Source organism: Diadema antillarum, unplaced genomic scaffold, assembly GCF_040938485.1.
Source record: "Diadema antillarum isolate AM-2024a unplaced genomic scaffold, OU_Dant_1.0 seq00000059_RagTag, whole genome shotgun sequence".
Taxonomy (NCBI): domain Eukaryota; kingdom Metazoa; phylum Echinodermata; class Echinoidea; order Diadematoida; family Diadematidae; genus Diadema; species Diadema antillarum.
This window is the reverse complement of record NW_027271164.1, coordinates 2523717-2539118: the sequence shown is the minus strand read 5'-3', so window position 1 is coordinate 2539118 and position 15402 is coordinate 2523717. Positions and strand designations below refer to the sequence as shown.

At 37.6% G+C, this 15402-nt stretch overlaps 1 protein-coding gene across 1 annotated transcript in view; it reads left to right on the top strand.

The window, feature by feature from the left end:
* Positions 1-322: 322 nt before the first annotated feature.
* Positions 323-15402, top strand: part of LOC139725807 (uncharacterized) — a 92122-nt gene continuing 77042 nt past the window's right edge. Inside the window, 6 exon segments of the mRNA XM_071636886.1 lie at positions 323-501; positions 5971-6189; positions 6771-6960; positions 7648-7901; positions 13103-13525; positions 14005-14201. Coding sequence (XP_071492987.1) covers positions 405-501; positions 5971-6189; positions 6771-6960; positions 7648-7901; positions 13103-13525; positions 14005-14201 — 1380 coding nt within the window. The 5' untranslated portion in view covers positions 323-404.

Here is a 15402-nt window from a genome sequence, read left to right as displayed (position 1 = left end):
ATGCTGGATACAAAATATATTCCCTAACAAGAGAGGACTGCATGTCAGAGAGACCGACAAATGGGAAAACAAAGGTTAATGTGGTTATCTATGCAGGATGTAGTTCAGTGGCAGTCCAAAGGCTGACTGGCAGGGGTAGTTGGGTTGATCACTTGGTGCTGCAGGCACTGGTGTCTGCTTCTCAGTCAGACTGTGGTTGGGGCGGGACCCTACTGTGAGGCTGTAGCTCATTGGTTGGTGTGGTGACCACTAATGTCATCCATCCCATAATAGGAGGATAAAAACCTCCCAGCACTTATCTTGTGGAGCTAGGAGTCAGCTGGCAGGGTAAAGTTGTTCAGCACTTGCCTTTGAACTGTTATCCTGAAAGCTTGCTCGCTGGTCCCTCACAAAGATTGTACATCATGTATAGCTTTGTGGACCAGGTTCGTCGGCAGAGACGGAAGCTGTTACTACTATTTGCCGCAGTAGCAGCTTGCGCTGTGATATGTCAGGGGGAAGGTAGGACTCATATGTATCCTATCACATATTTTATTTCATTGTATCCAAAGTCTGAGAATTAGTAAATTGTGTTGTATAGTTTATATTGATATCAGTTCTGATGACAGTTCTCATGCATGATGATATGGCAAATAGCATTGATAACATTTTGAAATATCAAGGAATGCTGAAGCTTGCTTGTGTGTCCATGCAATCTCATATGATAGCCTTTCCTACATGGGATGTGTAGGTAAAGAGGTTTTTATTTTCTTGATTCTTGCGTCTTATTTAGATTGAATGGGATGACTGGGTCTTGTAAAAGTTGTCTTGATGAAAACTCCTGTAATGTAGTGTATATCCATGGATTATCCTTAAAAGTATAGTTTGAGAGTGGAGAAAAGATTACACATAACTTGCTCCCAGCAAATTGAGATGGTGCAACTGAATTTAGCTGGGAGCATGTCGAGGTGTGCTAGAAGGGAATGTTCATCACAAAGCTGAGGTGTGGAAAAAGACAAGTGGGATGTTTCCTAGAAGATAGGTTGTGTGAGGGAATAGGTCAGTAGATCCTGCATGCTGTTAATATATGCTTCAGCAATTTAGCACTAGGTTGTGGCAAATACATCAGGATTTTACCAGGGTGTAAATACTGGTTTTTACTTTAACTTACAGTCTTTTGTATGTTTAGGATGTGCGAGAGCTTGCATTTGCCTTTTATGTTGTATTTATAGGTATGGACTGGATAAAGTTCAGGTACATCACATACCTTTCTGATTCATATGACTAGTAATGCTGATTCATGATGTTTAAGAAAAGTTTATTGGACTGGTATTGGTAAGACAAGTCTGTTGATTTTAACTGAAGTAAACATTAGGAAGGTAAATGTACATTGGTTATGATGGTTCACCACAAAGCTGATCCGTGATTTTTAATGAGCTATCATTTTGTGTGTTGAGCAAAGCATCGATGGTGACAGTGCATCTTATGGACCACATATGTAGATTCAGGGATAAACAGTACAATGTTTCATTCTTACATTAGTATTATATGCGGCTTGCAGATCTTGGTCCACAAATTCTGATCATGGAAAAACAAATATGATTCTGCCTCCATAACAAACTTCTGGTGCATGAGATAACTGATGTAGGTGTTGACTATAGCTATTCATGTTGAAAGTAATCAATACAGTATTGCCATGTAAGTAGATGAACATTGCTATCAAAACATAGCCAGATCCACCCCCATGTGAAACCACAGGCTGACATTGCCAGTTGGCACAAATTTCAGGACGAAGAAAATGCTGTTCCAGGGGATTTTTTTTTCTTTGTAAAAAAAGCCACCAAGCAGACAGCAAGGGAAAGCCATCTGAAGTTTGACCTTTCTCAGGCTAGGCAGCCCATGTGCATACTCATTTCGTCCCTGACTGATACTAAGAAGAGTTGTCGACTCAGCAGTACGTCTGACACAGACTGGCTCACTAAGCCCCTCCCCCGCAGGCGGCAGCATTTCCATATGCAGTGACTCCATCCCTGCTAACGTGGCAGATTGGCTGATAGCTTTTCATCCGACCTGCTGTGGTCTGAGCAGACATGCACAATACTCAATAGTCGAAAAAGTTTTGTCAAGAATCTGTTATCAGTCTGCTGTTTCCTCTTTGAGATACAAGTAATAGAATTATTGATTTTCGTAGGATTTTTTTTAAATAATTTTTTTGTCATGACTGGCTGTAGACTGAATGTCTACTGTCATTTCTTAACACTAATAAGTCAAGTGTTGGAATTTATATTGTGATAATGCATGAGCATGCATGCCATACTCTGACATACAAGTAAGCTTCTTAGCAACCACGACCAACCATTTGGAAGCACATTGTTGATGAAAGTTTTTTTTTTTTTCATTTTCACCCATGCTGTTATCCAAAGTGCGATGAAATTGGATTTGACAGCTGATTTCATTATCAAAATATCACGAGAAATTCTTACTTTGCCGTGGCAGTTATTGAAAACAAGTTGGTTGACGTGTTATCAAGTTCATGCATGGGGACTGGTCACAGTTCTTCAAATTAGCGCACCCTGTGTTTCCTTGAAGCTGTATTTGATGCCCAATCAAGTTATATTTACAAGTGTTTGTGACTGATCTGTTAATCATCTCCTTTTGCAGTAAGGCAGTAAGCCTGCATGCTCATGTATTTGTCTTCATTTGCATGCGTCTGTATATGTGAGCATGCTTTAATTCCATATCTGATGTGAAAACCAATTCTGTTAATAGTTATGGGGATGAATAATTTGTCATCAAATAGGCCATTTCATATTGCATTGTTAATTAACTTTTCTTATGAGATGACATAGTCACAATAGGGAGGTGCACCTCCCTGTTTACAACAATTGAGGATGTACAGCCAAAATAAATAGAAAATGAATAGATGGATGAAATAACCTATGGAATCAAATAAAACAAACTAAACCAAGCAATTGAAATAAATCTCACCTTCACGTGGATGCAATGCCATAAGTTAGTCTATATATTACAGAGTGTAGGACAAATCCTATGTGGATAGAATTGGAGTTAATCTCCATCTTGATTTGTGATTTAATCATTGTCTCCGGTACATACCGACCATTGTTTCCAAAGTTTTCATTCAGTATGGACCTGCTGTTTGTTTGTTTGTTTGTTTGCTTTTTTTTTGGGGGGGGGGGGTAGGGGGTTGTACAAACTTATTTCATTTCATCTTGTGCTAGTGATTCCAATTGTTATAGCATAGATCAGACCATTGCACACACATGGAAACCAAACCCTGTAAAATGGAATGTCTTCTATTATAAATGTTGGGATTTCCACGGCAGTGAACTGAATCAATGAATGTCATGATGGTTTGATTTGTTCCATCCTATACCGACCCTCTGAAAAGAAAAGAAATAATCTTGGAATGTTTTAATTTCGTCACACTTTATAGGGTACAAAAATTAATTTTTCCCATATGTCCAAATTAGCATTGTTACAGCACATGTTGTTATTGCTAGTGTTTTCAAGTTACATGCCCAACAGTAAGTTGCTAGTTGCCCTGGGCAGCAGGCAAATGGGTTTGTATGCAGCCCGTGAATCTACCCTGGAAAAAAATTCCAATCTTGCACAAAAGATCTTTCTTTCTTGTGTAGAGGCATGTCAGTCTCCCACTTTTCTAACTTAATTCATTTTTAATGTTTATAGAATCACAGTTTTAGTACACTTGATAGCAGCATGCCGTGATTATTAGATTAGTAAATGCATGTTTGTGAAATTGGTGCATGCAAGTATTTCATCTTTCAATGGTGCATGAACGTTTTTTTTTAACAAATAAACCACTAACTCTGTACTAATCAAGTCTATGCCTTTAGATAGCTAGGTCCTCGGACCCAGTGTGCGGAATGAAGCATTTTATCATCTAGGTTCCATTCACAGACAAGCATGATTTTAGCGGAAGCTTCGTGAGTATGGCAACTATACTTTACTTCCGTCTTTGTACACCTATGGATGGTAGCACAGTATCCATTTGAAAGATCATATGCATATTATATACAGTGGTGTTCTTTATTCTAATAACTGAAAGAGTGTAAAGTGTTTTATTTAAGGTCTTCATAATGTCCACGTAGTGTTTCTGCCTAGAGATCTTGTATAACTTGTTTTGCAAGCGATTGATTTTATAGGCATCAGGCATGTGTACTTACACCAACGTATAGTGTGGTAATGTGGTAATGTGTACTGTAATAGAAGTGTTCGTACTCATTGTGTATACAACTTGAGATAATGCTTGTTTAATAACATTACAGTATCTGATCTGAAGTGCAGAAGTATATTTCTGTTCTGTTTGTGAGCATACCCCAAACTAATATAGTCTTACAATTGCACACTCAATTGATGAATTGGACCAAAATTGCAAGCTATTTAGTTTTAATCTTTGTTTATGATATTACAGATTGAACATATATTCCCAGAGAGAAACAGTGAAAAAAAAAAACCCAACAACAACAAAAATGAGAAAGAAAAAAAAATCTTGTACATTTTTGTGACAGTAGCTGGTCAAAATAAGGAATATTTAAATGGAGATGTACAGTGTATATGAGTCTGAAAGGGCAGGGCTTGTCCTCCACATAAAATCCCCCTTATGCTCCTCACTTAGAAAAATGGAGCAAGGGATGGAGGGACAGAATGTGTATGTGATAATTGTTCTATGATATTATTATGCCTGTTGGTTAAAGGGATCGTATACAAATGTAGTTTTGGTTGAGACCTAATTTCAGGTTTCTAACATTTATTTGTGAGATAACGAGAAACCCGGCCCTTACGAAATATGAAAGAGCATGTAATTCTGAGGAATTCAACGTTTATTTGATGAAAATTGGTTTTGAAATGGCTGAGATATCCAAAAAAGAGTGATTCTAATAAAGTGTGGGACCCACACTTTATTGCGATTGCTTTATTTTAATTTGTTGGTGCATGTTTCAGTCATTCCAAAACTCAATTTTCATCAAATAAACTTTGAATTTCTCTTAAAATGGTATGCTCTGTACTATATCATAAGTGTTTTCTTGGTATCTCGCAAAAAGTCAAAAGCCCACTTCTCATCTCCACCAATACTGTATCATTCCTTTAAACTGAGTGTAAAATTTAGCACAATGATCATTGTTGCATCTGTAGAAAGCTTGATGGTTTTTAATCCAAATATGAATAGTAAGATAGCATGGACAACAATCAAGTTTCAGCAGTCTTTGTTGGTAATGAAAGCTTCTCAGGAGCATCATAACTGTGTCCCAAAGTTTCAGGTATTATTGTGTATTGTGTAGATTTGTATTGGAGCATTCTTTGTCAGTCACCGTGCCTGGTAAGCATACATTTGTTCAAACCATCAATGTGAATTGATTGATATGCCATTTTGAGAGTTATAGTATTCATTTGTAAGAAGTGTATTTGTATTGCAGTACATGTACATGTTGGATATCTACTGGTATTTTGTATTCTGAATTATGATTTCAATCCTTTCCTCCCTGCAGATTCACAGAATGTTTGTTGATTACCTTTGATTCGCTATTGACCTTCAAATAATAGGAACAGTGAAAATCAAACCAATAAATGCTTAATGCATACCAGTACTGACTGAATAACTTTATATCAAGCTGATGCCATGGAACTGCTGGTGAATAATACAAACAATTCTCCTTCTCCGTGTATACGATCAGCTAAAACTTCTTTCAAAACTTGACATTTGGTAAAGATATTACAGATGCTGTAATGAGACACCCTTGTGAGACACTCCCCCAATAATCTGGGGATAAGGTTCAGATGTCCATAAAGGTTTGTATTGGTGAAATGGGATAATATTCAGTTAAATTGAGAAAAAAGGTATATATGGCATATACAAATGTACCTTAAGACAAATCATGTATAAGGGTGGATATGGATGACTTGTTACTTTTTATTCGTAGAATTAATTATTTTCGTTTTGATATTTTTCAGAGTCATCGTTTTCTTTGAGCATCAGTTCTGGAGAGCCACTTCTTCCATGTGTGTATCGTGGTATTCCCTATCTCCATGGTGAGGAATGGAAAGTAGACGAGTGTACAACATGTAATTGTGACAATGCCACCACGACATGCGTGATTGAAAGTTGTCAACCAGCCTTCTGTGTGGAACCCATCAAACCTGAAGGAGAATGCTGCTTTCTTTGTCCTTTCAGTAAGTCTGCCACTTTAATAGAGGATCATCAACAAGACATTGTTCATGTATGGCTTTAAGCAAACCTCTCTAGCCGTGAGATTTAGAAAAAAGTCATTACATGATTCCTTGCAAGGCTTACTTCAGCTATGAAGGTGAACACTGACTTATTGCCATACACAATCATTTTTTTCTTTTCACATTTAGCAAAAAAGAAAGAAGAAGTATTAACTGTTTTGTTTGGTAAGCTGGCTGCCTGTTATTATTGATTAAAATGTTAAATATTGTGCTGATAAGCCTTGGTTCCTTCTTGTTTAAACATGAAGCAATTCACAGTTTAATATCCTAACATGCAAACCAGTTCTTGCTCAGTGTCCCTCCTTTTCAGAATTTCACACAAACACTTGCTCCAGTATCTCAGGACTCGTCCTCAATGGGTTAATTCCCTTTCTTCTTATTGTAGATTAGGTTGTTATGATAACAGAAATTATTTTGATATATTGAGTTTTTTTTCAACCATTGATATGTCAGTATATCATTGGCATATACAGCATGATATGAAGTGACCCCATTTCCATTTAATTAATTATATTTTTAAACAGACGTGAAGGTGAAGAGAGTTACGCCAGAGATCACCAGCACTGGCAGCATCTCAGAAGGCAAAGAAAGCAGGATAGAGCTCACTGTCCCCATTAAGTTCCAGGAGGCCCAGGACACAACAGGTGTACAGGGAGAGGGGCTGTGGAGACTCAGTGCTTGGGCTTCCCCTAACCCAGATGGCAGAGGTCAAAGGTATGTAATGTATGGTATAGTGGAGGAGGGATCCTAGGCTGAAGAAATAATCATGTAGGAGGGGATTCTAATCCTGAGGAATCTGCATTCCTTATCATGCTGATGGACACAATTTTTAATTCGGGCAATTCCACACTGTTCAAATTAATTAGTTGTAAGTTGAGTGCAATCAGATTCACGTTCCATAAATTTTGCGGCCCCGATATGGAAAGTAAGTCATGGTTATCTAATATTTCACACATATTCCCTAAACAGTCATATTTGAAAGCAACCACATGTAAATTAGCTGTGTAATACGATGTCATCACCTCATGTCATCACGTTGCATTTGGTCACAGTGTGTTGTCTAACCTGAACGCATCTAACAAAAGAGATTTTATAGCAGAATGCTAACAATGTGAAATTTTCTGGAGATTGCTATAAAGATTTTATTCCAACACTGGAGAGAAATCTCAGCACTGGAATGTCTTGAACATAAAAACTTTTTTTCTGTTCCACTTCCACAATTAGAACGTACAGTGAAGTAGGTCCAAGCTCTATGTGGTAAAATGATAAAAGAGATTGTTTACCTTGAAACTACCTGGAATTGTGGAAATTATTTTATTCTTCTGCACTGTGAACAACTATCATTTCCTGAACTTTTCTTATTTTTTTTTTTATTTCTTCCAATCTATTTCTTTTTTCAAGGTTTGGCTATCAAAGACAGACCTTAACGGAAGAGCAGCAGGCTCAACACTACAAGAAGAAAGAGCAATTCAGGTTTGAGTCGGTGGACTTCAGACTGACCGACCCTACTGCTCAGTGTTCAGATCTTCTCTACATCTGTACCAGGCTTGATCGTGGTGATGCTCCAAGGACCAAGGGTGGTCTTGATTACGAGTATAGTGGGTTTCCCGATGAATCTGCTCTGACTGGCTGTACAAGTGCACCAGAGTGCAAAGGTGAGAAAGTGTATACAGCATTGAGAATGACAAACAGACAGCTAGGTTTGCTCACCAAAATTAAACAGTTGTAAGGATAATGCTGAGGATCAGTATTTTCCCCCTTTTTATTTTGTTTCGTGGAATATCAAACAATCATAACATTTGAGAGGACAGAAAACCAAAAAACCTGCAAAAGGGCATATAATTTATAATTACATATATCTGAAGCTTTACCTAACCAATGTATTCCAAAAGAACTAATCCACGAACAAAAGATAAGAGCGATAATAATGTAAGCTGATACTGGTCTATCTGTACGTAAGCCCTCACTTCTTGAATGTGTCAGGGGTGTACTTTCATGAATTTTTATCACAACGCAATAAGTTAAAACAAATCATGAGTGATGATCACATAAGTTTGTTTTGCAACTCTGAATGGAAGCCACTGCGTGAGGACACCACAAGCAGGAAATATTATTACACGTTGTAGGTGTTCTCCATGATAAAACTGAATTTAACTCCGAAAGTGTGTTAATCCATTAACTAGTGTATGTGTACTTCATATTCATTCCTCAGTCCGTAAATGTTTGTGAATATCACCTGTCTGAATGTTTTGTCACATGCAAACTAAAGTAAAAGCTGTTCATGATTCTCATTGTGCTATCGTTCTGTCAGCTACTACATTTGTGTCATACTCGTTCTGGCATTGACAAATTTCATCTCTTTCAGTATTGACAGAATTTCATCATTCTCTTGTTGTGTTCTCATACATTGTGAATCATAGCCACTATGTACACAAACTGTGCGAAAAAAAATATGAACAAAATGTGGAAGAGCGTGTTGTGTGTGATTGTATCATTCATGCTTCTGATTGTGGTGTTTGTCAAGAAAAAGTTTTTGTGTGAGTGCTGATTATCTTTCATCTCTTTCATCTTTAGCATTATTCTCATGTTTTCACACCGTGTTTCATCAGTGTTCTTTTCATCTCATCTGCCATCCTCGGTGCTCTTGCGAATCACACCATGAAAGCGCCGCAAGGTTTTGATAAGTGAGATTCTACAATCAATTACAATGCAACTTGCAAGTTTGATTAATGCCACAGCATTAAAGCGGCCAGAGTGCTCCTGTAAGGTTTTTGTCAACAAAACTGATTTTCCTTCAGAGAGGAAGGAGCTCGCTTCCTTAACAAGGCTACTTACGGATTAATACTTGACATCAGTACTCAGTAAGAGCAAGGAAGTCAAACTAACAAACCCTATCTTGACTAAAAGCCGCTTTATGAAGCCGCGACTGTTGGCCAGGAAAGTCTACTCATCAACCTGGACAGTCAAGGAAAGAGTAGGTGGGTTTCATGAATCTTACTATTTACTGGATGTCTTTGTTCTGACATGACCTTTGCTGTCAGTTTATGTTAAATCCACAATGTTGCACTACACTCCAGATAACTAGAATGGTAATATCAGATCCTAGAATGCACATGGTTGTAATTCCAGCATGTTTTTTTTTAGCATGTTGTCATATGGCTGTACATGCTGATATGCCATTCCCTGGAAAGTTTGACGTGCACAAATTAAACATGAAACTCTCCTTGATGTTGTTTGTTTTGTTTTCTGGGTTTTTTTATGCATGAATTTCCTTTCGCCAATAGGAGAGGGAAAGGGAAGGTCAGGAAAATATAATTCAGGAATGAGAGATTTCATAGTTTTCCTAAATTTGTAGCTCACAACTAGTTGATAAGGGTAAACTTGCTTCCAAAGATATTTTGTTAGATTTGTCATTAACTAATCTGAGCCAAAAGTTTTAAGTGAGCGAGTGCAATCATTCATTGTCTTGTATGTCATGTGTCGCCTTTTATGACTGAACTTTTTTTATTTTTGCTTCTTTTAAAACCCATGACAAATTTTACCTAACTTATTATAGTATTTCTACGGTACATATAATAGGATCTCAATTTGTTCAAATAGGCATTACTGCCCCCACCTTGAGCCCCCAGGGTGCTCCAAAACAGTGAAATAAAGGAATCTTTTAAAAGTCTATTTCTCTAGACCCAGAATATACTATGACGAAGTACATTGGTGCCTGCACTTTCAAAATTGTCCTTGACAGAACAGGGGAGGGTGCAAATTCAGGTCTAGTTTTTACACTTTTGTCATCTTCTTGAAAGGGCATGGTCAGTTTTGCATCAAACTTTTCAGGTATTATCACCAGAATTATAGAATTTATATCTTGTTCAAATGGGTGCCATGCTCCACTGAGAAGCCGCTAAGGTGCCCAGAACCCCCAAATTAGACAGTTGTACCCAAAAAATTCATAATTACGCAGAAATGCTGTGAGTAGATACAATGTACATTTAGTAAGTGTAATTCCAAGTTTGTTTAAGGCAGATTCAGGCTGGACCAAAGTAAGGGCAAGTTTTGTCATTTTGATTCTCTCTTTGAAAAGACATGGTCAATTTTTCTACAAACTTCGCAGGTATAATTACTAGTGCAATGAAATGTATGCATAGACACAATGACCTCATGGAGGTCCCCCAAAGCTCCCCAAATTTGCTTTGTTCTTCATGGGTAATAGTCTGCAAGACTGCCTGGAAGGTTAACTTGCCATACATGAGTGAGTACTCGACCCCGGGCGGTTCTCATGTTGACACGAAGTGGTGCCGGAGGCATTGTGTTTAGAATGACTTGATGCAACAGAAATTGCCCAAGAAATTAACATTTGATTTAAGGTAATGAAGAGCAAGATGCCTTTGGATAAGGTTCAAGTGATCATTGCTATTAGGTGTGTCTGTTGCGCTTTGTCATTTATAGTTACAAATGGCTCTTTTCCAAAGCTAGAATCAGGTAGACAGTTTTGGGGGTTTCTTTTACTGAATTTTGCTTTTGATGATTAAATGCATTTTAAGGCTCTATAGGTTTTAGTGATTGGCAAAATTATGTCTGAATAATAGATATCAAATGAAACAGAAGTAAGACAATGTTATTTTGTTAAGGAGGTGACTGATTTTTATGCCTCTACCCGAAGGGTGCTGGAGGCATTATTACCTTTTTCATCGTTGACCTATTGCATGAATTCTCTTTTCTCCTTAAAAAAAAAAAGATATGTATTCCTCATATATAAACACCAAACTGTATCCAGTGTGCGAGAGGTGCATGTCTTGCATTACAGTATGTCTCACTTACATGTAGATTAGAGAGCCCAGCTCCCCCATTCAAATCCTCATCACAACCCTGTGTAAAAGTATGACATTATTTGATACAATACAAAAAGTTGATGGTTTGCTCTTTCACATTTGGTCTGTCACATAATATACAGTTCACTTAGAATCAGATATATCCTTCTAGATGTTCCACACACACACACACACACACACACACACACACATATCCAACCCAAATGATCTATTAGACACAGGTGGTTGTGGACACAGTTCAGTCGCAAGATGTTAAAGGGACTGTACAGTACTGGTTGAGGTAGGGATTCATGTTTTGAACATTCCTAAGTGAGATAATGAAAAGCCTCTTATGAAATATGAAAGAGCATGTAATTTTAAGAAGGATTCAACATTTATTTGATGAAAATTGGTTTTCAAATGGCTGAGATATCCCAAAAAGTGCTAATAATAAAAGGCGACATGCCCCAACTTTATTAGTATCTCTTTGTTTCACCTTGTTTTTGGATATCTCAGCCATTTCAAAACCGATTTTCATCGAATAAACTTTTGATACCCCTTAGAACTGCATGCTCTTTGACATCTCATAGAGTGGTTTCTGAATATCTCACAAAACGTTAAAAGCTAAATCTTCACCTCGACCAGAACTGTATACACCCTTTAACAAGGATAGGACATTTTTGGTGGAATTTGTGGTAAAAATCACTCCTTTTAGCTAATCTAACCAAGTTATCCCCTAAATTTTCTATGCAACAGGTTTCTGTTTCTTTGCATTACAGCAATTTTCTGACAATTTGGTCTTCCTCAAATCATGTTAATATAATTCACACAACCCAAACACAAATTGAGTCAGGCAGCCTAATGTCTTCAGAAAGAATAAGGGATTGCTAAAGTTCTAATCAGGCGAAAACACCTGCCAGTCAAGAGAGGGAGAGTGAGAGGATATACTCCTGGAAAAAAACCAAACAAACACAAAGACACCACACTTCCATAGTTACCTCTTGATGTTATCCCCCTATCTGAGTTCTTCTTCGTTCATATAGTATAGGCAGACCAGTTCATACTGCACAAGTGCCAGATTCTTGATCAGGACTGGTGGCCTATGTGTTCTTGAATTTGGAACATGTTAGTTCAAATATTGCTTGAATGCTTGAAAGATGACTAATAGTTTAGCCAATAGTACCATGGCTATTACTAAGGAAACACTACTTTCTCCAACATAAAGTGTGCCCATTTCATTTGTGTTCAGTGTCTGTAACCTGTAAGTCATTACATGTGAAGTATCTTGTGAAAACTAACCACTCCCATAACTGCTCTAATTCATATACACTGCAACATTTCATTTTTTTTTTTGACACATGCTTGACATCCTGTGCTTCATTGTCTGTCCATAATAGGTAAGTTTCTACCGATGAGGGCATAATGATAACTCCAGGAGGTGAAATAAAATCAATATGAATGGTATAGTAAGATAATATGTCATGGTAAATGACATTTAACCACTTGACATTGTGTTTAAGTGCATGGAAGAGTCTGTTATGCCATTATCTAGAATGAGCTTAATGCAGTTTACAGATTAACCTTGGAATTTTTATGCATCGGTATCCTTGGAGACATTGTTGTTTTTTTTACATAATGAATCATTAGGATTACACTATATCTATTTATAGCTTATGATTTTTTTTACATTATTCATCTTTAAAATTGAAAGATTTATATTGTATCACTTCTTGTTGGTAGTATTTGTTTACTATGCTCTTGGAGAAAGGCTTGTAGGACATAAGATTTTAGTATTTCATAGCCTTGGTATTGTACAGTGTCCAGGTAGAACAAATTTTGCATATCAACAGTATTAGGCATGTGCAGTGTGCTTGAATCTTTGTATCAATTGTATCAAAATAAGTGTCTGAAATTTGAGTACTTTGTATACTCAGAAGCAAGCAGCATCACATACAGATAAGAAAGTGTAGTATTATGGTGTATGAGAAAGGAGAGTGAGAGATACTGTTTGTAGGCAAATTTCAGACACTGTCTGTTTGTCATTTTTTCAGGTGTACAAGCCACAGGTCTCACCTGGGAATTTCAAGCATCAGATGTTATTGCAGGCATAGAGAATGAGCTACAGCTCACCTCTACTGTGCAGTTCAACCCTGCAACTGCTGATGTAACTGGCTCTCGTCTGTGGAGACTAGGCATGTATGGTAGCAAAAACAGCGATGGGTCTGGTGAAAAGTTCAACTACAACAGCCAGACTCTGAACAACAATGAAATGTCCATGGATCTACTCAATGCTGGCCCTCTGGAGTTTACAGAAGCCATCGCCAATTTTGATATACTTGCCATCGGATGTGGTCCATTCGAGTACGTCTGTGTGGAGTTCACCAAGAATGATAGGGCAGATCCCCCCTTTTCCTTTTCGGTCTACCCTGAAGGGGACACCATTGCGTCTTGTCAGAGGAGTGAATGTCGTGCAGGTATTATATACATGGAATACATTTCTCTCAGTGCCTTTCTTGCATCTGTTCTTACATACAATGTACACTATATTCTGAGCAATAATAAATCATCCTTTTATATATTATGTCTTTTATTGTGAGCAGGATAAGATGATGCATTTTTGAATGGATCATATTGTATGTTCACTTAGTGATACATAGTAGGCTTCTCTTGCCCAAAGCAGCTATTCACTGGTCATCATATACATGTCATTTTTTGTTGTTGTGTTTGTACTACTTCATGAATGCCATCTCGGGAGGAACACTAGTCATAGGTCTTGAACACATAAAATACAAGCAGTAAAATGTTGTCCTGATACTTTATACAGATAGTAGTTACAGCAGAACATGGAAGTCAGTCTTATGTTGGAAAAAAATCCCTTGGACTGCATATTTGAGACTCACTAATGGCAGTGTGTTGATCACTGATTTGAAATTTCTTGTATTTGTCTGCCCAGATTTGAGGATTGTGAATGTGAGGGATCGGGTGCAAAGTGGCACTGTCCTGGATGGTCGCTACTCTAACCCCTACTCCATGGAAGTGGCCATCACTGGCCAGGGAGTGGGTGTAGCAGGAGATGGACTGTGGGCCATGAGGGCTTTTGGCAGTTCCCGCATGGATGGAAGTGGAAGGCGCTATAGTGAGAGAACTCAGGTAGGTGCATTTACTCTTGACTTCAATGCCTCTAGCTGAAAGGGTGCCAAAGGGCATTATGCTTTCAGGTCTTCTTTTGGTTTCAGTTTTATTACCATGAAGACCCAGTATTTAGGGACCCACAAGTGGTCATGGTGATTCATGGTTGAATCAATCTTGATTTACTGCCCAAGAAACCCACCAATAGCCCATGTCAATGAATATTTGTGCATCAAAGTATGTATGCTCATTTGTAATGGTCGACTCCAGTTGAAATGCCTTCATCCATGTAGGGCCTTGCACAGAGATCATTGAAGATGTGTACAATGAGTTACAGGGATTCTCTAGTTTATCCAAGCCAGGCCACCCCACCCCCACCCCCACCCCCCACCCCCCCCCCCCCAAAAAAAAAAAAAAAAAAAAAATGTACAGTGGATATCTTTGGTACCTGGGCTGGGTATTCCAGATGAGATAAAGATGTGATTATAAGATGTGGAGGAAAATCAGTGTGAAATTATGGAAAACTGCAGGTAGAATGGTTGCAGAGACTAATTATTATTTGCTGAATTCTGTATAAATCCATTGACACTGATAATTTTTCATTCCAAGACACACATTATTCTGTCTTCCATGATGTGTATGTATTCAATGGATCAATTCTGCCAGTAATACTCTCTCCACATTTTGGATGGCATATTTGTTTGGAATGCTATTAGTGGTTGATACAGCTATACAACAGCTGGTAATGCCTTAAAGACAGACTGATGGTTGATATTCTCAGTCCAATTCTAGATAAAATATGTTATGTCCAGTTGTTGCATTTTTAAAAATGTTTGATGGCAGTACAAGGGTAATGATTTGAGTTATTTTCTTGCCTTATGTTTCACATTGATTACATCTGTTAAAAAAAAAATGCAATTGCATACTTAATTGTTTCTTTATTCTCTCTCCTCTTCTTAATGCATTACTTTCTTCATCATAACAACCTATTATATTAACACCCTTTTCATTGTGTTTTTGATATTTTTCATGGTTCTTTTCTTTTTCATTATGTATTTAAACTTGCATGCATCTCACTTATTTTTTTGTTTGATTTCGATGTGTTGTGAACATTGCCCTTATCTTACCATCCATCTGTGAATTCTTGTCGACAACTGCTTGTATCATCAATGACTTGCTTTTATTTGTTTCATTTGTACATTTGACCCATACTGTCATTCAT